The sequence below is a fragment of the Rhinolophus ferrumequinum genome, chromosome 24 (assembly GCF_004115265.2).
Source record: "Rhinolophus ferrumequinum isolate MPI-CBG mRhiFer1 chromosome 24, mRhiFer1_v1.p, whole genome shotgun sequence".
In the NCBI taxonomy this organism is placed as follows: Eukaryota; Metazoa; Chordata; class Mammalia; order Chiroptera; family Rhinolophidae; genus Rhinolophus; species Rhinolophus ferrumequinum.
In genome coordinates, this window is record NC_046307.1 from 39,362,797 (window position 1) to 39,385,381 (window position 22,585).

General features: G+C 48.9%; 1 protein-coding gene across 1 annotated transcript in view; it reads left to right on the forward strand.

The window, feature by feature from the left end:
• Positions 1-22,585, forward strand: part of NSG2 (neuronal vesicle trafficking associated 2) — a 45,511-nt gene that overhangs the window by 2,214 nt on the left and 20,712 nt on the right. The window contains 1 exon segment of the mRNA XM_033096049.1: positions 12,432-12,515. Within this exon segment, the coding sequence (XP_032951940.1) occupies positions 12,432-12,515 (84 nt within the window).

Consider the following 22,585-nt stretch of genomic DNA (forward strand, 5'->3'; position numbering starts at 1 on the left):
TGTATGGGGGGGTTATCCCATGGACACGGGAGAGAAACATTATTGTTTAAGATCCATCAGAGAATACCTGGGGTTTTATAGTGTGAGCTCTTGCACACTGTAAGAGATAGAGGTAGAGGCAAATGAGGGAGTTCCCTGGCTGAAGAGTGAACAGTGGATCATTCCATCTGTTTGATTTTCTCATTGGCGTCTCCGGGCTTTGTGTGTCTTAACCAATTGGCTCTACCCAATGAACAGAAGAGGAGCCAAAGCTAGATAATAGGGCCCTGATGATTGGCTGGGGATTGAGTCATCTGTTTTGAAAGTGCAGAGGTTGTCAATATGAGAACGTGCGTGAGGGTGTCAGAAATAAAGAAGCCTTAAGCCATCCTGAGAAACAGATCCGATCTTTAAACATGAAATTTGAACAGGCAGTTTGCACTAGAGGAATGTAAAGGGACAATGTTAATTGGGTATCTGCTGCGTGGATAGCAGAAGTTCTCAGTTTTTGACTGCATGTTAGGATCACCCGGGGAGCTTTTGGAACTCCTGGAATCTAGGCCACACCCCAGAACAATTGTATTAGAATCTCTGGGGTGAGAGCTGGGCGTCAGTATTAATTAAATCTCTCCAGGTGACTCCTGTGTGCAGCCAACATTGAGAACTACTGTGCTGGAAGCATGTTACGCTGGGAGTCCGGATTTTGCACTCATTTATGGGTGAAAAGAGGGTGGAGCAGAGAAATGTAGTTAGTTATAGTTATCCGAGCTCACAGAAGTAGTGCTGGAATTTGAGCCTAGATATAACGGAAATTGGGGAGGAGAAGGGGAGATATTCTCTTGAGGTTTTGTGAAGCTTCAGGAAAAATCTTTACCCTTGTAAAGATTTTGTCCCTGAGATGTGTGCAAAGAGAGGGATTGTGGTGAGGTCACCTCCCCCTCGACCCCCTACATGCAGCCACAGGTCATCCAGAGATACATGGCCTCTGTCGCCCCATGTTCTCCCACCCCGCCCCATCCTCCTGCCTCCGGGGGCTTCCTTGTCTCCTTGAGAGAGGAAACAGCCTCTGAGTACTCAGTCCAGATGGACCGCGCAGCTGTCCCAAAGCCTAAAGGAGAAAGAAACACTGGACCTGCAGAGAAAGGGAAGGCAGTGCACCCTGGAAAGTGCAGATCCCGCAGGGACACGTCCCGGCAGGGGCACGTCACAGGCTCCTCTGATGTTCATGACGAAGTCTTCCCACCTGGCGGGCCTCAGTTTCCTCCTCTGTGAGATGGGGAGGATCCCACCTCCTTCGCAGCAGTCAGAACACAGACGTGGCCTCATATAGAAAGGGCCTGGCATGAAACTAACTATAAGAGAGTAGTATTTTCAAGTGCTTCCTAAATGCTAGATGCTGTTTCAAGTCACATAGATGCACACACACACACACACACACACACAATTTTACCTTTTCAGTAGTTAATAGGACCCAATAAGGAAGTTGCTACTTTAATCTAGTTTTCAAAGATGATGACACTCAGGCACCAAGTGGGGAAGTCACTGCCCAAAGCACATGGTTGGCAAGCATCCTGGCAATGTCTGGAGGACCTAGAACCCAGGCAGTGCTGCTCCGAAAGCTTCCACTTCTGCAGGAACAAGGAGCCAGCTGGCCCAGGCGCGCGGACTTGGGCTCGCGCTTGCGCTCACTTGCCAACCCACAGTGCCACTCGCGCCTTGTCTCTTCACTCGGGCCTCTGTCTTCTCTTCTCTGAGGGGGAAATGGCATTAACAGCCTCCTGTGCTGCTATTTGGCTTTTATAATCTTTACAAGAGCAAACAAGCTTTCCCCCTGACATGAGAACAGATGTATTAAAAGTGAATTCCACTCAAAAAGCCAAATGGGTCCTCCACGTGCTCAATTACCAGCGTAGCCTGCAGCGGCCTCCGTAGGTGGGTTTCCATGGGTTTCTGTGCTGGCTCACCACTTCCTAGCCTCGCTTGGCTGCTGGCAGGAAGCAAGTTCCTCCAACTGCCTCAGCCTCGGCCTCCTTGTGTGGAAAGTGGGATGACAGTGTCAGGACCGACCTAGGGAGGGTGAAGTGAGTCCTGACACGGCGGTCAGCTCTTTGATTCGGTTCCAGTCAGATGGTGTGTGTTGGAAGCTAAAATGAAGTCAGAAGGAGGTCTCTTTAACCCTAGTGTTCAACCACAGGTTTTCTTTTTGAAAATGTAAACTGCAGAGTGCGCTTGGTGTGGAATCCTGACCAGCCCTGGCTGAGATGGCTGGGTAAGGGGAGCAGGGGGCAGATGTCAACGGGGCTGAGGTTCAGGAACCCTGCCTAGAGCTTGCCACACTCTCCCTGCCCCTCGCACGGGTCCTCCCTTCCGCCCTCAATGCCCTTCTCACCCCTGTGCCTGTTCTGTAAGCCAGTGCTCGTCTCCCGAAACCCAGCTCCGATGGCGGCTCTCCTGGACACCTCCCTGACCCCGTAATTATAGCTGTGGTTATACGTTCCCCACTGGAAGGTATTCATTCACTCACTCATTCGTCCAGCACGTCTTGTCGGGCGCCCTCTCTGGGACAGGCCTGTGCTGGGCGATGCATATACAGCCACGGAAAGCCAGACATGGCCCCTGCCTGCCTTCATGGGGCTTCCAGTCCAATGGGGAAGAGGGAACTCACACAAGCCGTCGCACAGCTAGAAGCCCAGAGACGTGGGTGTGAGAGGGGCTATTATGGAAAGAATACGGTGCTGTAATGTAAGAGAGGATAAGACTTCAGGGGACCTAACTGTGATGGAGGACGGACGGTCAGGGGACGTCCTGAGGAAGAAGGCCTGGCTGAGATGGGTCGGTGAGGGCAATGGGGGCAAAGAGATGGGCACTGCGGGAGGTGAAGGGACAGTCAGGAGGCCAGGTTGGCCAGGCACACCAAGTGAGGGGGAGAGATTTGGAAGGTGAGCTGAGGTGGGTGCCGGCTTATGTGGGCTTGGTGTGTTGTTTTGGAAGGGTTTTAAAGCAGAAGAGTAACAGGATTAGATTTGTATTTTAGGAAGATTCCTCTGGCTGCTGTGGGCCACCCTAGAAACAGGGGACTCAGGCTTAGTCTCTAGCCTCTTCCTCCTCCCTTCCAATCAGTCCTCCTTGAAGCACCAGAGTTGTTTCCCCAAAACAGAGGGGACTGGGTTTCCTGCAGCACCCCAGCAGGAGTGGTAGAAGAGGAGAGAGAAGAGAGTGTATGGCAGGAGACCAGCCAGAAGGCCATTGCCACGTTCATGAAGGAGATGGTGGGGGTGAGCCCTAGGGCGGTGGCGTTGGAAAGGGGGAGGTGGGTGGATTTGTGTAGACTGGGTGGTGGGTTGGCACCAGGCGGTTTGCTCGCCAGGCCTGAGTGCCCTGACTCTGCCTCATCTGGAGCCGTAGTCCTGCATGGAGTGGGCAGTGGGGCTTGCTGGCGGAGTGAGGTCCCTGTCCCTTGTCTCTCTAAAGCTAGACTTAATCTCTCCACTTGACAGGTGCAGGGATAGACTTGAATCTGAGCAGTTGCGTGGCCTTCTCCAGGCCATGGGGGCAAGCTCCTGGGAAACTGAAACATCAGTCTGCAGACACCAAGTTTCGGGACATGCCTTTGGGGCCTCGCTGCCTTTGGTTTATCTAAGGGACCCCCACAAACCCTCTGTGAGGTCACTATCATTATCCCCATTTTACAGATGTAGAAACAGGCTCAGAGAGAAACGCTGCCCTAGGACACACCAAAAGAAAACAGTGCAGCCGAGGCAGGTATGCTGGGAGCCACCAGCAGCAGCGAGTGGATGGCAGGTGTGCAGAAAGCAAGCCACAGACGGGCACGGCCCCGCCTTGGAGAAGCCCCAGATGAACCGTGCATTTGGCAAGCCAGCTGCCAGGCTCTGGGAAAACGTTCCTTTCCTTTCTACTGATTACTCCTTATACATCCTGGCTCACCTGCTTGGGGGAGGAAAGGAATGCAGACATGTAGAGGTCAGTTATTGATGCAGGGCACACTTCCTATTTTGTGTGGTAGACCACATGTGCTTTGAAGTCCTAGAGACTTGGGTTCCACTCCCAGCTAAGCTATTCACTTACTGTGTGTCTTTAGGCTGGTCACTTAGCATCTCTGGCTTTGGGTTTTTTCCCAGCTGTAAAGTGAGCAGAATATCTACCTAACGGGTACTGTGAGGGAAAAACATAAAAATTGTCTAAAGGCGCTCATTGATATAGTTTCTTTCCTTCCCTGGACATCAAGAAAGTATCTCCTAAAGTTGACAGTTTGGGAAGCCAGTTGTAAAAGTGAAAGGTGCTGAGAAGGATGGGGCTTCAAGTGCGGGGACCTAGAGGCTGGTCGGGGTGGCCCTGGAGGGGTGCTGGGCAAAGGAGTTGCCGCTCTTATACGTAGCTGAGTCCTGTGTCCCTTCTCGGCCCTTCCCATGGCTTCACGGGAAGATTTCTTTTTTTCCCTGAGACACAGGATCAGAGGACATCAGCCTTTCCCCAGGGAGCAACAGAAATACCCCTCTCTGCAGGTTCCAGGCTCATAGAGCCCCCTTGTTCTGCTTTTCAGAGACCCTCAAGAGATGGATTATAAATCACCCTTAACAGGGGAAAAGGCTCTGACTAGGTGATTCCAGTAAATAGATATAAAATGACCATTAAGCATACGGAAGATTTATTATAATTTAAAAACATAATTTAAAAATATAGCTTTCTACCTGTCAGATTGGCACAACAAAACACCCCCAAACCCCCAAACCAATTGATAACGCCTAGTGTTGCTAACACGAGCAGGTAGCAGCTCGGTATACTCTCCTTGGTTATGTAATTGGGTGCAATGTTTCCAGAGGATGTTTTTCCATTGTTTATAAAATTTAAACTATACCATTTACCGGTATGCTTTCTACTGGTAGGAAGTTATGCTATGGGCATAGTTTCTCGAGTATGCGAAGGCCTATATATAAAAAAAGAAACTGGGAACAACTGGACTGTTCCATGAGAAGGATGGTTAAATACACTGGTTCATGGGTGCCGAGTCCTAAGTGACTGTTAGAATGAAGCAGACTTGCTTGTGCTAATGCAGTCCCCTTAAAACTAAAGAGCGTGGTGTGGAGTGATCCCACTTGTGGAAATGTGTGTATGTTTTATGCTTATAATTTGTAAAACAGTTTCAGAAAGACACACGAGAAAGCATTAAACATCTAAGGTGTAGGGATGGGGGTGGGTGGGGCCCTTTGAAGAATTTCATTCTATAATTTTTAATGTGTTTTTTACCATGAGCATGTGTCAAATTTTCTATTTAAAAAACGTCCCGCCAGTTTCACAGATGGTGAGATAGTCTCGGAGAGCTTAGTGACTTGTTCACGTTCACACACGACAGGCCACTGTGGGGTTAGCCGGTGTCCCTGCAGAGGGAGGCACACGGCAGTGCTGTCTGAATTCAAACCTCGACTCCACCACCTACTGGCTACGTGACCCTAGGGAAGTTTATTAACCACTCTGACCGCCCAGTGTTAAAATGGGGACAACAGTATATCGTCCTCTGAGACTTGTTCAAAGGATGAAAAGAGAAGACACATGTCGAATGTTTATCACAGGGTCTGGCACAGCGGAAATGCTCGGCGCGAGGTCGTTACGATTATTGCTGCTGCTGCTGCTGCTGTAGCTGTCACCATCCTCAGCAGCTCAGTCCCAGGACCTTTGTTCCTGGAGAGCGCAGGGCTGGCCCCAGGCCACATGGAGAGTAGAGCAGGGAAGTGGCCGGGCCTCCTGACCGCACATGGTGGAGTCCATCACTGTGGACTTCCGCTGTGGTACTTCCAGCCCAGGGAGTGAGCCTTTGCCCAGAGCAGAAGGAGCTGGAAGGCCCTATGGACACCCGCTCATCTTGCCCCATAGTTGGAGGGTCATAGACTCGGGGACTCAGTCGTCCATTTGAGGCCATTTGAGGCCATACTGGCCAACCTTCCATTCTGCCTCTGAAAAAGCAAAGGCCGGGCAAGGCAAAGAGACCTGATCCCACAGGAGCCTGGACTGGGAGTCAGCTTCTGACCCAGTCTTGCTGTGTGGCTATAGCCAATCCCTTCCCTTCTCTGGGCTCCCATCTCCCCATGTGTGAATTGATGGGACTGGACAACACCCCACTAACGTCCTTTTGCACTGTGTCCTGGGCCCAATACCAAGCTTGAAGGACCCAACGAAAGACTCAGACCCAAAGAGACAGAGTCAGGTGTGAGGAGTGAGGGCGGCAAATGGGAGAAGGTTCCCACCGAAGTCCTCAGGCCCCATCTGGCAGCCTCGCCTTGTCCCTTTAGAGATAGGACTCGTTCCTCTGTTCCTTCATTCATGGTGTTTATGGAGCCCCTGCTGTGTACCAGGTGCCACTGGGTCAGAGTGTGAGTGTAGTGATTCTTGAGTGGTGACCTTCTGAGTGGGTGGCGCTCGGATCTGAGCCAGCAGCCCAGGTTCAAGCGGTGGCTCTGCCTCTTGGTGGCTGTGTGAGGTTGTGGAGTCGTTTCTGTCCTTCATCTGCAGAAGGGGGTACTCCCTCCACCTTCAGAGTGACTGACTGGGAGGATTTGCTGTGATACAGGAGAAAGGTGCTTGGCGCAGTGCCACGCACATAGTGGTGTCTCCCCTTTAAAAACCATGGTAGATTTTTAAAAATCGGAAAGAGCCTGGTGATCCTGAGTGGGAATGTCAGCTCAACCACTTCCCAGTCATTTGATCATAGGCAAGTGACTGAACCCTCTCTGGCTAAACTTCCTCCTCTGAAAAATGGGAATAATAATGATTTCAAAGTAGAGATGCGAGGGTTGGAGAGAATGTTGTGAGGCGAGTTATGGCGATGAGCTGAGCGCACAGCGATCGGGCCCCTAGCACAGTGCATGGCACCAGTCGGTCCTCAGCCGCCAGCTGTTCACTGTCCTGCTCCAAGCTTCTCTTTCAGCTGTAGGGTTGAGCCAAAGGCTGCACCTTCCATCTCTTTTTGGCCTGTGCAAGTCCAGCTCATAAAAACACACTCTTGCTCCTTGTCAGCCCTTCCGCACTTTTATTTATTGTTCCCGCCAATCCTTGGGCCTCTCCATGTGGGAACCTCTTCATTACTGATAATCCTGGGAAGGAGTGTTTTAAATGTTCATGATCTGTGCTTTGCGCCATCGGAACCACCTTGTAGTAGCTGGCCTTGCCATCGAAGGGCTCTAGATCCAGATGAGGGGTCCTTTCAGTATGAATAATTTATCCCATTTTCACAATGCCAGCTATGCTAAATGGTGTTCTTCATATCAGTTGCCAACAGGACAATGGGCCTCATATATAACTATGAAAAGAAAACAAATTTACTTCTTTGCCCAAATCCACAATGATATTTGAAAATCTGGAAGTTCATTTTTCAAATATTTGTAAACCCCACCCTGAATAATAAAAAGAGCAGAAAGAATTTTTCCTCTGCTCTCTCCATTTCACCCCACCCCTCACCCCATTTCTTTCATTCTTGAAGGAGCTCAGGGCTCTGTTGTGCTCCTTTTTGTTTTTTTTTTCCAACTGCTGAGCATAGAGACTTTCTTTGCAAATTTGTTGGCTCTTCTCTTTCTTTGCTTATGCAAGTTGATTCCTCCAAGGTCCAATTAATAATGATTGCTTAACATTTCTTATGCTTTCCCCTTCATCGTACAGAGAAAAAGTGGCTGTGACTATGTCTCCTTTTAAGAAGGAGATGTTTCTGGCTCCACTCCCTCCCTGGGAACAGAACACCCGCCTCCTGCCACGCCTAACAGCTAACTGTAGGGCTGCATTTTCCTGCTTTCTCCATCTCCATGGTGATCTCCGCGATGGCAGACCCACTGTACCTGTACCTGGAAAGCCATTCTCTGGTGATAACCCTCCTTCCGCTCCTCGCTGCCCTCCAGTGAATGTTCAGGATGATCGGTGTAGCAGTCAGAGCCTCCGTCGGACCCTCACATCACCCGCCCTGTCCTATGGACACTCTAAACCACTTCTGTAGTTTGCTCAGGTGCCAGCCTCCTGCTGTCTTCCGAATGTCTGCCGGTAGACGCTGCTCTCTCAGTCTTCAAAGCTTTTTCCTGAGTTTGGGGAGGGCAAGGATGGAAACCAGGAAGCTGGCCAGAGCAAACCTTCATGGCAAGGTGACGATGCTCTGGGCTAGGTGGCAGCCGTGTGTCTGATCAAATGGGTCAACTCGAGAGACATTGCTGAGAAAGCAGGAGCTGGTGATGGAATGGATTTGGGGAATAAAGGGAAGGGAGGGACCATGAGAGATTCTTATGTATGATTTGACATAAACGGTGGTGGATAATGTTGCTATTTTCTGAGCTGGGGATGACATGGGGAAGAAAATGCCGAGGGGGAGGTGAGTCGGGGAACCCAAGAGCTTTGCCGTGGATACAGGACGGTTAGGATGCTGATCCAAAGGCAGAGGTCCAGTGGGGTCGTCTGCGTGCTGGGTGAGGTCCCAACTGGAGATGTAAGTGTGACGTATGAGGATAAAGAGGGACTTGGAAAGGACGGGCATGGGGACACTCTGCGGGAGGTGGGGGGGGGGTCTTGTAGAAGGAGGGAGGAGTGCCCGTGACCTAGCCCTGACAGTGAGAAGTCTAACACTGAGAGGTCAAGTGGAAGGGGGATGGGAGCCTGAAGAGGACGCTGAGGTGGTCTGGTCAGCACGTAGGGAGAGAAGCAAGGAGAGACTGCCAGGGACCCCAGGGAGGAGGACGTTTCAAGGAGGAGGGAGTGAGTAAGCCTGTCAGAGGCCACTGAGAGGTCAAAGAGGATGAGGCCAGAGGACCAACCGTCCATTTGTTCCAGGCAGGTGGGCAAAAACCTGCTTTTGACGTGGAGGTGGGGTTCTGACAAGCTAGCACTTTCATAGGGTAGAGGTAAAGTCCTGTGTCGGAACCTGGGCTAATTGGGAGAAAACGTGGAACAGATGCCTGAGGACCAACACGGGGTCAGGTGCCCACCTGTCCCTTGGCCTGTGTGTGAACTTGGTGGTTTGAGGAGGGAAGCTGTGAAGCCAAAGGAACAGTTTTCATTAGAAAGTCACTCGGGACATAAACAACAGCTTAGGGGGTACAGGACATGGGTTTGAAGGGGGCTAGAACCCCCAACTCTGCCTAGACTCTGCACCTCACCCCATTACTGTAAATGGCAAATGGGATACTTTTAAAAGAAACATCCTACATGTTACAAATGTCACATATATTCTTTATATATTATAAACATATAAACAAATAATATATAAATATATTTGTTGAACTTGACATAAATGAAATCACACAGTATATGAGAAAAACCTTTTGTTTATGAGAAAAACATTAAGTATATGAGATTTCTTTTGTTCAATGTGAAGTCTGTGAGATTGACCCGTGTGTGTGTGTGTGTGTGTGTGTGTGTGTGTGTGTGTGTGTGTGTGTAGTGTTGCTGGGTCACATTCCATTTTTATCAATAAACCACAGTTTATCCGTCTTCTTGTTAATAGATGCCTGGGTTCTCATTTTGGAACTATTATGAGAAAAGTGTCTGCATACATTTTTGTATATATCTTTAGGTGGACTCGTTGCATTTTGAGGTGACTTTTTTGCTGGAGCTAAAGACATTTTATTGATTTTTTAATACTTATTTAGTACTTGGCCGTCATAATGAATTCTAATAGCTTTTCAGTTCATTTTTCTTGGAACACATTTGTATCAGATATAAAGTGTTTACCTCAAGTAACAGAAAACCTAACCCAAATTGGACCAAGGCGCAAACAGTGTATATTTACCCCCATGACTGCAGAGTCCAGTTGGATCTGCCTTCAGGCAAGGTGTGACCCAGAGGGCAGGGCGTCCTCTGGGCCCATGTCCATTTCCCTTGTCCCTCTTGGCTCTGACCTCCTTTGTGTGCTGCCTCTGTCCTCATCCTGGTTCCTCCTCATAGTGGCAATGATTACTTCAGCAATTCCAGAACTCACGTCCTTACTACAACAGCCAGAGGGAGAGTATGCTCTTTGAGGAACACCTTTAAAGAGCAAGGAGGCTTCTTTCTCCAAGTCTCCAGTCAGCACTGCCTTGTATCTCATTGGTCCAAATTGGGTAACATGCCCACCTCTGAGCCAATCAAAATTTTGTAATCAATAGGATAGTATGCTCTGATTGGTTTAACCTAATTAGGGACCATCCCAGCCATAAAGGGAGGGAGGGATCCCACATAACCACATGGCTGCCACACATTGGGGCAGGGGTGAGTTCCTAAAAAGAATGGGGGGGAAGGCTTTTGATTGATGATGGAGGTGGATGCTAGAGGAACCACCACACAATGTTTATTGTGACAATTAGAATGATATTACTTATAATGATTATTCACTGCTCTCATTCTGACAGTCCTATATTTTTAGTTCTGTCTCCTGTCTCAACATGTCAGCTACAGCAGAGGGCCTTTTAAATTTACATGGAATGATGAAAATGGTTTTGAGCATTATGAGAAGCTTTGGGAAGGATATTTATAGAAATAGAGGGGCAGAGGGAAGGACTAGGAAGCAAATGCTTTGCAACATTTGATGTGTGATATGTAGGTGCCCAAGACCAGTCTGACGGTTAAGAATCTTGGAACAAAGAGATCAAGCCAAGAGATGGCTGATGTGGACTCGGCAATGTGGGAAGCTGTGGTCGTGTTCTATTGCTGTGTAACAAATTACCAAAAATTTAGTGTCTCAAAGCAACACAAACGTATTATCTGACAGTTTTTGTAGGTCAGAGGTCCAGGCACAGACGCTGGGTTCTCTGCTTGGGGTCTCACAGGCCTGAAATCAAGGTGCTGGCTGGGCTGCATTCTCCCCTGGCGGTTGGGGTCCTCTCCAAGCTTATTCAGGTTGTTGACAGAATTCAGTTACTTGGTTACTTGTGATTATAGAATTGAAGTCCCATTTCCTTGAGTGACCCGTTGTTGACTGAGGTCACTTTCAGCTTCTAGAGGCTGCCCTAAGGTACTAGCTGAAGGGCCCTCTCATAGTATCTCAGCGGGAGACTCTCTCTCCAGTCTGCTCTGATGGAGTTTTACATAGCGTACGTAATCATGGGCGTGGCTGGGCTATCACATTCGCAGACTCTGTACGCTCTTCTGAGGGATGAGATTGTGCAGTACAGGCACACAGGGTGGGGGCTGGGAGCAGAAAGCTAGAGGACCGTCTTAGAATGCTGCCTGCTATAGAGGCAAGAGGCGTTCATTGCCCCAAGGCTATGGCTCGCAGGGCGCACAGCCTTGGTAAGTGGAGGCTGTATTGTGATCATCCTCCATATTTTGTGGAGGAGGCCCTAAGGCTCCCCTAGCTGCTGTGTTCCCCAGGACACTGTGGCACTCGGCACTAGTAGTCATGGATCACCTGTCAGTCTCCATTTTTCTCCCCCTTTTCCTACACAGTGGGAGGGAGTTCCATAAATGTCTTGGCAGGTTGGCAGCGTTTCTTGATAAGGTATTAATCACCTCTGTAAAATAGTCAGACTTGAGAAAACTAAGATGATGCAATAGATTCGATAGACCTTTATGTTTTCCTTTGTGGAAGTCCCTAAATCAAATCGGGATTAAGTATATGTGCAAAGGTTCAGCTAGGATGTTCATCACAACTTGTTTATATAACCCGAACTCTGGAAACAATGTAACTATTCAACAGGAGAGGCTAATTAGGTTAGTTGTAGTATAAGCATGCACTGAATATTATGCTACATCAAAAGGCAAAATACAGGGGCCTTCCTGATGGCTCAGGTGGTTGGAGCTCCGTGTTCCTAACTCCGAAGGCTGCCGGTTTGATTCCCACATGGGCCAGTGGGCTCTCAGCCACAAGGTTGCTGGTTCAACTCCTCGAGTCCCGCAAGGGATGGTGGGCTCCGCCCCCTGCAACTATCAATGGCAACTGGACCTGGAGCTGAGCTGCGCCCTCCACAACTAAGACTGAAAGGACAACAACTTGAAGCTGAACGGCACCCTCCACAACTAAGATTCAAAGGACAACAACTTGACTTGGAAAAAAGTCCTGGAAGTACACACTGTTCCCCAATAAAGTCCTGTTCCCCTTTCCCAATAAATTCTTAAAAAAAAAAAAGGCAAAATGCAATCGTATATTTGTCTACGTGGAAAAAATGTTGGTATAATGCTGTGTGATAAAGGCAGGTTATAATTCATAAAGTATAAACCCATCATAAAAAGAAAATATAGATTCTTATAAGTGGCAAATATACATACAAAAACATCTAGAAATGTGTGACCCAAATGATCACCTATGGTTGTCTCTGTTGGAATGGGGAGGTATTATGGGTAATTTGAACTTTCCTGTGTGTGTATGTGAGAGGGAGGTTCTTTACTTCGTGATCTTCATGCACTGTATAATGACTTTGAGTTAATAGCAGTGGAAAACGGAAAGAAAAGTGTTCAGCTCCATGCATGCTAACACTGGTTGACTGTTTCAGGTGATTGTGAAGACGAGAACAGAGTATCAACCCGAACAGAAGAACAAAGGGACGTTCCGGGTGCCGAAAATCGCTGAATTTACGGTCAGTTTCTCGATGGTATAACAGGAAGAGTAAAGGTAAGGCTGGCTTCAGCCAGCTCAGACACCTGGTGCTATGGCGCAGGCGCAGTTGGAGTGCAAAGCGATGTGGGCTATTCCGGGAGGAGACCGTGAGGCCACTCTGTCTGGGTCGCTGCGTCTAATCCAATAACAAGAGCTCTGACGCTTGAGGGTGACTCTCCCTCCTGCTCTGGCATGTTCAGATAATTGGATAAGCGATCAATGTGTCTCATTTCCTCTTCTTCCTCCTGTCCCCATCTCTCTGCCTTTCCATCACAATCGCCAGGAAATGTGATGAAAATATGTAAAGAAACTCAGGTTTTAGTCGCTGGAGGGTTGCAACAAAATACAGTAAAAACAAAGGGAAAGAAAAACTGACTTCTTAATGGTAAAGACCAGCCGTGTGACTTTCTGTTTCTTGGTGGAGGGGTCACCAGGACGGACAGCTATGTCCCTGGGATGAGTTGTGGGAGAAGCCGGGAAGCATGCATGTGAGGATGTACGAGGAACCTCGGCGAAGTCCCTTAGGACTTAGTGGCTGCGGAGAGCACAGCTTGTGCAAAGGCCCTGAGGCTGGAGGGAGGCTGGTCCAACACTGAATAGGACTAGGGGAGGGGAGGCTGTGCTGTAGGAGGGCTGTGGGGAGGAGACAGAGACGAGGCAGGAGAAAGAGGCAGAGGGCAGACAATTCTAGGCCTTGCAGAGTGTCTGGGGGAGTGTGGGTTTTATGCTAGAAGCATAAAGGGAGCCCCCGAGAGACTTTACAAAGGGGAGAGACACACTTGAATTTGGGTTTTGACCAAAGCACTGGCTTTTGCATGGCTGATGGACTGTAGCAGGTAAGAGGGAGTGTGGAAAGACTGCCAGCTGATTGCGGTCATCCAAGTGAAAAAGCAGTAGCGGCTCGGATAGGATGGTAGAGAGATGATAGAGATGATAGATAGATGATAGAGATGATAGATGATAGATAGATAGAGATGATAGATGATAGAGCAGATAGAGAGATGCGGGCCGACCTAACAGATATTTAGGAGGCAAAGTCAGCCCTGGAGACAGCAAAACCGTGGCTCTGTGGACGGATACTGGTGCAGTCTGGTGGGGTTTGAGCCCTGTTCCCACCTATGGCTGCCATGAGGCCACAGCAGGGCAGTAACCCTCACTTATCGCATGGAGGTCATAGGAGGATTGCTGGAGGGTAACACACAGAATATATGCAAAGCACTTGTCTCTGTACATGGTAAGCACACAACTAATAGCAGCTCTTTTGTGTCCACTGCGACTGGGGGCTTTGAAAGGGGAGCAGCCCTTGGTTGGTTATCTGGGAATTGGCGCGTGTACGTGGATAAGCACACTGGTCTGTTTCTGTCCCTCACTTTGTCCCTGCTAAATCAGTGAGCCTGAGAGAATGTGGCAGCTCTGTGGGCACCCCCCAAATGTGGGACGCCCCTGGACGCTGATCCCCTCTTTGAGGGCAGGGGTGGCTCTTATTTTTGTCTTCAGTGTCTGGAACACAGTGTGGGCCCAGTGAAGGTGGACTTGGCCTGGAGTGGCCACAGGTACCTGCAAGAACCAGCAGGTAGCTGTGTGGGGAGGGCGGGGGTGTATCCTGGTGCATCACGTGCCCTGGGCCGGGGAGGGAAGCTCACCTGTCCTGGCAGCAGAGACCTTCAGAAACATGCCCAGGTTCACGTACAGGATTGTTTATTGCAGTATTATTTACAAAATCAAACTATTGGAAACAACGCCAGACTTTCAGCTCTCATGATTCTGTAAATAAGACCACAGCCGTAGGATGGACTATTTTTAACAGTTTCCCAAGAAACTGTTGTTGTTTTGTTTTGTTTTTCCAGAGAGTATTTAGTTTACTCTGAATTAGGGGCTTATGAGAGTTCTCCATCTTCTTTTCATTTTCCTGTGCTTTCCAAAATTCATACGAGCATGTATTGTTTCAATAATCGGGGAAAAAAGAATTATTTTAAAAAATTGCTCTTTTTATCAAATAAACTATTACAAGTTTATGATGAAATTATTCCTTATTTAGTAGTCATTTAAAATGATGGTTATGAAGACGTGATAATTCAGGCAAATACTTCACAGAGAAGATAGAATGAAAAAAGCAGAGATTAAAATTGTATGTTTTCTGGGATGAAAACAATCACAAGTATAAAGAGGAGAAAGGACATGGAAGGAAACGTATCAATATGCCATTTGTTGCTGTCTCAGCAGCAGTGGTGTTGGACCATGGTTTTGTTTGTTTGTTTTCTCTTTGGTAACTTTTGGTGATGTGGTTATTTTGTCATATTTAGTGGTCGTGAGCCTCTGAGAAACTGGTGTAAAGTGGGAACTATGGCTCAGGCCAGTGATGTGACCTGCTCACCCAGCTGGCAAATGGCAGAGCCAGCGCTCAGAAGCAGGCCTGGACGGCCCTTCTGCTCAGCCACGCTGCCTGCAGCTGGCAACTGCCAATCAGAACAGAAGTGCGTCAGCTGGGAGGACCGGAGGGGCTGGCTCAGGGTCCAGTGCCTGCGGAAGGAAGTCCCCACGCAGCTCGGCTCAGTTCGTCCTGGGGGCCAGAAGGGAAGGGCGTTGGGTTTGGGGGCAGCCCTTTGTCAGCACTGACTGTCAGGTGTGGGCGGATGGCCCTGCCACTTGGAACAAAATGAGAGGAATGGAGCAATTCTTTTGCTTACATAAAGCTGTGAGCATTCGTTAGCCTCTTCTGTGTTCTTAACGAGAGCTCCCTCTGGGCCCTGTGGAGGAGGCATGTGCTGGGGTGAGGGTAGACATTAGGGAGGAGACTGGTGGCAAGTAAGCTGAGCCTGGATTCTGAGCTATCAGCTGCAGCGGGGCTCGGTCCAGGTGGGCTGTTACGGACGTGGAATTGGCAGGACTTATTGGAGATGGGGGAGTCAGGGGGCTTCTCGGTGTGTGGCCTGGCTGACTGGGCCAGGAGGATGCCATCCACTGAAGTGGCAGCTGGGGGGCCTGGGCTGGGGGAGACGCATTGGGTGGGAGGAGCCTGGGGGCTGTCGGGGCAGATGGTGGTCCACCCGCTCTTGGACGTAACTGGTCTGGAGGCAGGATGGAGATTTGGGCTGGAGACCCAGGGCTGGAAGTCAGAGGTTCCAGTTGGTCTTAGAGAGCGTGGTGCTGGGCCCCTTTCCAGCCTATTGCTCACGGCAGAGGTAACCATGGGAGCAGCCAGGATGCTGTGTCCCACATCTTAGTACCTTCACAGAGGTGGGACAGCTCGTGACTGCACATTTCAAAACCGACCTGGAGAGAGCAGCTCACAGCAGTTATGCTGAGAGAGAATGAGAAGACAGAACAGGGTGGAGAGGGGTGAACTGAGAAAGACTGGCTGAAGGAATCACCTGGAATTGTTGTCTTTTCTAAAACCAAGAGGGCTCTTGCAGTCATTGCAGAGGGCCACAGATGTGGCAGATTGTCCATGGGGCTGATCTGAGAAGAGGGGCGCATGCAGCGAGAAGCACTTCCTTTCCGACTTCCAGGGGCTGGGGTTCTTCTAATGCTGACTTCTCTGTGGAGGGTGCTGGTGGCATGGAGGGGACTGGTGCATCTGGCCACGCTCAGACCTGGTTGTCCCCGGGCTGGTGTGGGAAGGAAGTGAGTGTTACATTTGGAGGCTGTTTGTGTTAAGCTGATGAGAGGTGTTCTGGGGGCACTCGTGAGCTCTGGGGCTGGACTCCCTGGGCAGCTGATTGTGTCCCTGTTACCACTTAGCGTCACCATCTTAGGCAAGTCTCGTCACCTCTCTGAGCACCTGGTTCCTCATCTGTAAGCCAGGACACAATCTTGACATAACAAATAGTGTAAGTCCTTGGACGACCATTTTATTACCTTCCTGTTCGGATCCCTTTCTTTCTCCTGGGTTCTTAGCTTCTTGACTAATTAGCCAGATTTTGTCTGTTGGTTGAGACAGACCTCGGCCTCCCTTTCCTGGCTTTCCCCCAGGAAAGTGGCTGGGAAAACCTGGAATTGTTCAAAGCGCAGCCAGTTCACTGTTGGGCCTCTGGCTCTCAACAGAGACCTCTGAAGCCATTTCTTTGATTCCGGGGGGGTAGGCAGTAATTTTTGGTAGGCTATTTCTCAACACATCAGCTGTAAGACGTATAATCTAGAATCTGTTAAAAATGCTTTATATCAGCGTGGTACTCTTAGTACTATCCCCACTTCATAGGTAAGGGAACTGATGCTCAGAGAAGTGACGTGACTCCAGAGCCACTGAGCCAGGACCTGTCAGAGCCAAACCAGCACTCAGCTCTGTGCTTCCACCGCCCAGTCTCTGCGCCACACCTCAGAGCCACCCGGCCGTGTCCTCGCCACACGGTGGCCTGCCTGCCTGTTTGCCTCCCCTTGCTTCCTTGTCTGCCTGCTCCTTGGGGCTCCCGCACCTGCTCCCCGGTCCTCCGTACCAGCACCACTTTCCCGGTGTTGGCACAACTGAGTGACCTGCTGTCCCTCCCCCGGATCTGAGCCCAGGTTAGTGTCTTCTTCGTCTTTGCCCCCCAAGAGCCTCGCCAGCACCTGGCCACCAAAAGTGTGTGTCATGACTGAGCACACAGAAATGCCTGCAACTGATGGAGAAACTCCGCGGTTGTAAACACCAGGGCTGTGGCTCCTCGTTTCAGTAGCTCTGTTTAAAATTGGGACCCTAGCTTTGCTTCTCCGCCTCTAAGAGGACACGTCCTCATAAGCGTCTTCTTCCCGATGCCTCTTTCCTAGGGAGGGGAGACCCCCACTTGTAGCTTTGCCCTTTGCTGCTTCTGCCCGCCTTCCATCGGTGGCATTCTAATATTTGCTGGCGGTAGCACATGGAGATCAGAGATTTTACTTTATTATGTCTTTTCTGGGTTTTATTGCTCTCCTATTTTTAAAAAAATTATTTGAGGAACATTTTTGGTAAGTTATTGAAAATAGTGCCCGCTGGGTTAGGAGCAGAGTCGTTACCTAGTGCAGAAAGGATTTGCACGTGAGTACCTGGCCCAAAAAGGCCGCTGTGGTGTTTGGTGTTTATTGTCGACGTCTGGCCACGGTTTTCCCGAAAGTCAGAATAAAGATGCTGCCTGTGAATGTGGCTGGGTGCTTTCTCCTGGCCTGATGGAATTGTACTATTACAGCGACCTTCCAAAATGTGTATTGCGATTCATTGATCGTCGAAAAGCAAATGTGGCTTAATTTTTTTTTTTTTTTTTACGAAACCATTCATGGTGCTGTGTCAGGAGGGACGTGCTGGGGCTTTGGATGAGGAACTGGGTGATCCAGCGACCGCTCTACGGCCAAATGACTAGGCTGCTTCTATTGCCAGCTTCTTGTTCTCATGGAATCAAACATTGGGACATAAAGGCTTCAGTAAAGACAGTCACTTGGTAACGACTTCAGTAGGAGCCTTGTAGAGTTTAGTGAATGTTCTGGGTTCCTAGGGTCTCCTGCAGGGGCGGGCTACAGCTGGTGCACACCCGCTCCCCAGACAACGATTACAAGTTTGTAAACCAGTTGTTGAACTCTTGGAAGCTTGTAACCACCCAGTGGGAGTATTTACACCGTAGAAATGGGCACACACTACAAATCATGCTTCCCACCCCGCCCCCGCCCCCAAGAGCTGGTTGACTAGCGCACAGCTGTGTGACAGGCAGTACGGAAGAAGGGAGGCGCTGTGTTGGGTTTGATACTGCAGGTCTGTGAGAACGAAGGCAAGTCCCCCACCTCCCTGAAGCAGTGTTTCCCAGTCTGTAAAATGGGGTGGTGACAGCTGCGTCGTAGGCCTGGTGTGAGGACGAAGTGAGGTAACAAATCAACACTGTTCCATGGTGGCTCCTTCCGCGACAGCTTCCTCTTATCATTACATGGCAGTTTCGTTTCTGGGGAGCAGGTCGTCTGACTAGATGGGAGGCTTCCACCCGGGCTGGGTCTCCAGAGGACAGCTGTGCCTGGCTCTGTCTCCATGGGCTGTGTGTCTCCACTGACGCTGCCCCAGCCTAGCTGTTCCTCCTGGCTCAGCCTTTCCTCGGTGCCAGCTTCTGACCCTTCGTCTCCACGCCACCCCCTTCCCTCCATCATGTGCCAAATCAGATGGGACCGTCAGATCTTGCCTGAGAGATCTTTGCTGCCCCCCTCCTCCAGCACCAGCGTGAGGCCCCTGACACGACGGGCTCTTGCAAAAGGGGTCCTTGCTGCCAGTGCCATGGCCTCTGCCACTGACTTCCTGTGCTGGCAGTGCTCCTGCCTCTGGTCGTTCTGCCCAACTGCCAGGCCTTGTCACACCTCCAGGTCCTTGTTTCCGAGTTTCCTCCGCCTCTGTGGCCATCCTGTATTTCTGCCTTGTGACCCAGCCCAGAACTCACCTCCTCCAGCAACCGGTCCTCGATTGCCCGAGTCAGTTTCCCGTCTGGGAGTCCCACAGCCCAGCATGTGTCTTGGCTCCTGCACCTGTCACTGCTCTGAGAGGGCCACTCACTTCCTGAGAGTTCTCCTGCTGCCTGTCTGGGTGGCTGAAGGTAGTTCTGAAGGTAGAGCCTCAGAGAGTTTTCTCAAACCCCACGTGGGGTCATAAAAGGAAGATGTTGACGGCAAGTAAAGCCGTATTTTAGAAATTATTATTTGTAATTAATAACAATAACTTCTATTTTACTGAGCTCCTATTATGTGCCAGGTAGTTAGCTAGTCATTTTCCATTTTTTTTTTTTTTGCTATAACTCGTGGAGGAGGCATTATTTTTGATGTACAGGTGGGAAAAGCGAGGATCCGCCAGGTTAGTTGAGGTACTCAGGCACACACAGCCAATAAGGGCGATCAGGCTTTTCTGACCCAGAGGGGGTGTGTGTGTGTGTGTGTGTTCTTCTGTCTGTACCATCTTCCACATCGGGAAACCCTGCTCATTTGGGGAACTGGCTGAATTAAACTGAGACGTGGTCACTAGAATACTAAAATTTTGCTGCTATCCCTGCTATTTGCCAAGTACTTGGCTAATTTTGCTTTGGCTTTCCTTTCTTCTTTCTTCTCTTTGAATACACTTTTGGCCAAGTCCTGAAAGGCATTGATCTAAAAGAGAAACAGAAGCAAACATTTCCCAAGGGAGAAATGCCATTTCTTCATGGCTTGTCATGTGGCCTGCCTCACGGGTCCCATCACACGGCAGGAGGTTTAATCTCCTGCCTTTCTCATTCTCTGGGCCTCCGTGGCTGCAATGCGTGATTATATTAAATGTGGGGTTTTTTTATTTTTTATTTTTTTTAACTTATGATGTTTAAGCTCCAGGAACTGTCAGAGGAAGACAGGTCCTAACAAAGTGACTGTATGTGCAGCTTGTCGTGTCACCGAAGTGTTCTATAATTATAAGAAAACTAGTTGTCATAGCAACTGCCATATAGATCTAGCCTCCTCCTGGAGACGCTGACAAGCTCCTCAGCTCTGATCTGAGCAATTCGGAGGGAATTTGGTTCTCTGAGCAGGTTCTGCTCTCACCGGGGTGATCATCATGAACTCATCCTGATTCTCCACCACCTGAACTCAGCTGTGATCCAATAGACCTGGGTTCGAATGCTGGCTCACTGGCTGTGTGATCTTGGACAAGTCACCTCACCTCTGTGAGCCTCAGTTTCCTCTTTTGTAACATGGGGATGCCAGTGACCCCTTCAGAGGGCTTTTGTAACAATTATGTTTGTGAGGGGCCTCGCAGAGGGCCTGGGACAGGACAGCCCCTACGTCAGACATCTTCCCCGGAGCTCTTCACTATGAACGAAGGAAAAATGAAAAATGCTGAATTAGAGTGGGCGGATGCGTCCATCATCTCTTATATTATTATTATTAATTTTGATAGTATTTGTGGCTAGAAAACCAAGTTAGAAAATAGAAATTCTAAGATGAACCCTGCAGATCAGAGAGAGAGAGAGAGAATAAATGAATCTTCGGCTAGATGAAACTGACTTGAATTAAAATCCCTCCAACTTTTTTTTCTTTTCTTGCATTTCTCTGAGGCTAAGAAAAAGATTTCTAATCTCTAAAAACAAATGTCCAAACGGAGTAAGGAAACCTGGTTCCTTGTCTCAGTCTCTGGGCCTGTTTTCCCACATGTGAAATGAGGAAACTGGGTGGGCTGGTCCCCAAGGCTCTTCTGTCTTTGAGGTTCGAAGATAGTGGTTCTCAACCAGGGATGATTTTGCTTCCCAGGGGACATTCGGCAATGTCTGGAGACATTTCTGGACGTCAGACATGGCGTGTGTGTGTGTGTGTGTGTGTGTGTGTGTGTGTGTGTGTTGTGTGTTGCTCACTACTAACATTTAATGGGCAGAGACCAGAAATGCTGTTAAGCTTTGTAAGGGACCAGATGTCCCCACAACAAAGAATGATCCTGCCCCAAATGTCAATCGTGCGGAGGCTGAGCAACCTTGGTCTAGGATTTACCACCATGTTTATTGACGTAAAAGGAGAAATCATGCCACATTCATGGAGACATATATGATTTGTTGGGTATTCAGCTTCTTATCCTACCCATCTCCTGGAGAGTTGAAGCCCTAGAAGAATTAGTAACAGTAAAGGCACATGACTTCCCCAACTCCTAGGGGGCTTACTGAAAGACGAGATGGCTGTGGAAGGGGAGAACAATACGTTCCTTTGCATTTTCTTTTCTCTTGGTGCTGCTTAACTCTAAGCAGACCCACTGTGATTGTTTCGTGGACAAAGTAAAGTGTATAGAATGCAATTTTGGATCCATAAATAGCTTGACTGTGATTTTTCCATAGAGGATAAAAATAAGTTTTGTATATATTGCAACTGCACCCTCATTTCCGGCTTCAGTCTTTGATTTTGACATTCCAAGTCACAGCCAATGAGGGTCTTGTCTCAAAGCGTGATCACTTCTTCTGCTGAAAACCATTCTAGGGCTTCCCCTGGCCTTCAGGGAGGACTCTGAGCCCCTTAGTCCATAGTATGTGGTCCTCAGAGCCTGTCTCTTGTTCATCTCTTCAGCCCCCTCTCCTACCTGCCTCCACATCCTTCCTGCCAACCTAAATTACTCATGTGATCCTGGACACACTGCCCTCTCTTGCCCCCACCCCTCAGCTTAGCTCTTCCCCTGCTCTGAATGCGTTTCTCTCCCTAACGTCCAGTGCACAGCTATTCCTCTCATAGGTCTGGCGCAAACATCACCTGTCCAAACAGCTCCTCTCTCTCCCTTACTGTGCGGTGTGGAAATGACTGGTTCCTCCTCTGGGACCTTCCTCCCTGGGGAGTTTGTCAACTTGACCTGCTTCATGCACGTATTTCCATATCTGCGTTTTTCCATGGCCCTATGAAAGCCTGGATTCAATTCTACATCCCCTCTGACTATGGATCCTGGGACCTTGAAAACAATAGGAGGTCAGGAACTTTTCTTTCTAAATAAGAGTGACACATGTACAGCCGCAAAATTGCAACAGTGTAGAAAGAAATAGTCTCTGTTTCTCTCCCTTCATAATCCTCGCTGAAAATACCTATGTCTGTGCTGTCCACATGTGGCTGCATACATGTAAAGTAATCAAAGTGAAATAAAATTTAAGATTTCATTCCTCAGTCGCACAAGCCACATTTCAGTATGAGCCTAGCAGCTCCCGTATTGGACAGTTCAGATTTAGGGCATTTCTGTCGTTGCAGAAAGCTCTATTGGACAGCCCAGGAATCATTTCTTCTGTTCTCATCCAGAGGTGTTTTCTGCATGTGTGTGTGTGTGTGTGTGTGTGTGTGTGTGTCTGTATACACGTTATATATATTTATATATATATATATATATATATATATATATATATATATATATATATACACATCTCCCCATATATATGCATGTATACATTTGATATCCTTTTTCATTTTCTCCTATGGGAAAATGGGTCCATTTTGTACACATTCTTCTGTACCTGGCGTTTTTCCCTTAATAATACATCTCAGGTCATCCTGCATCAGCACACTGAGATCCCGTTTGCTCTTGTTAATCGCTGCACAGTGAGGAGACTCATAGTCCTTCTCAATCAGTTTCCTATTGTTCTAGCTTCCAGTCTT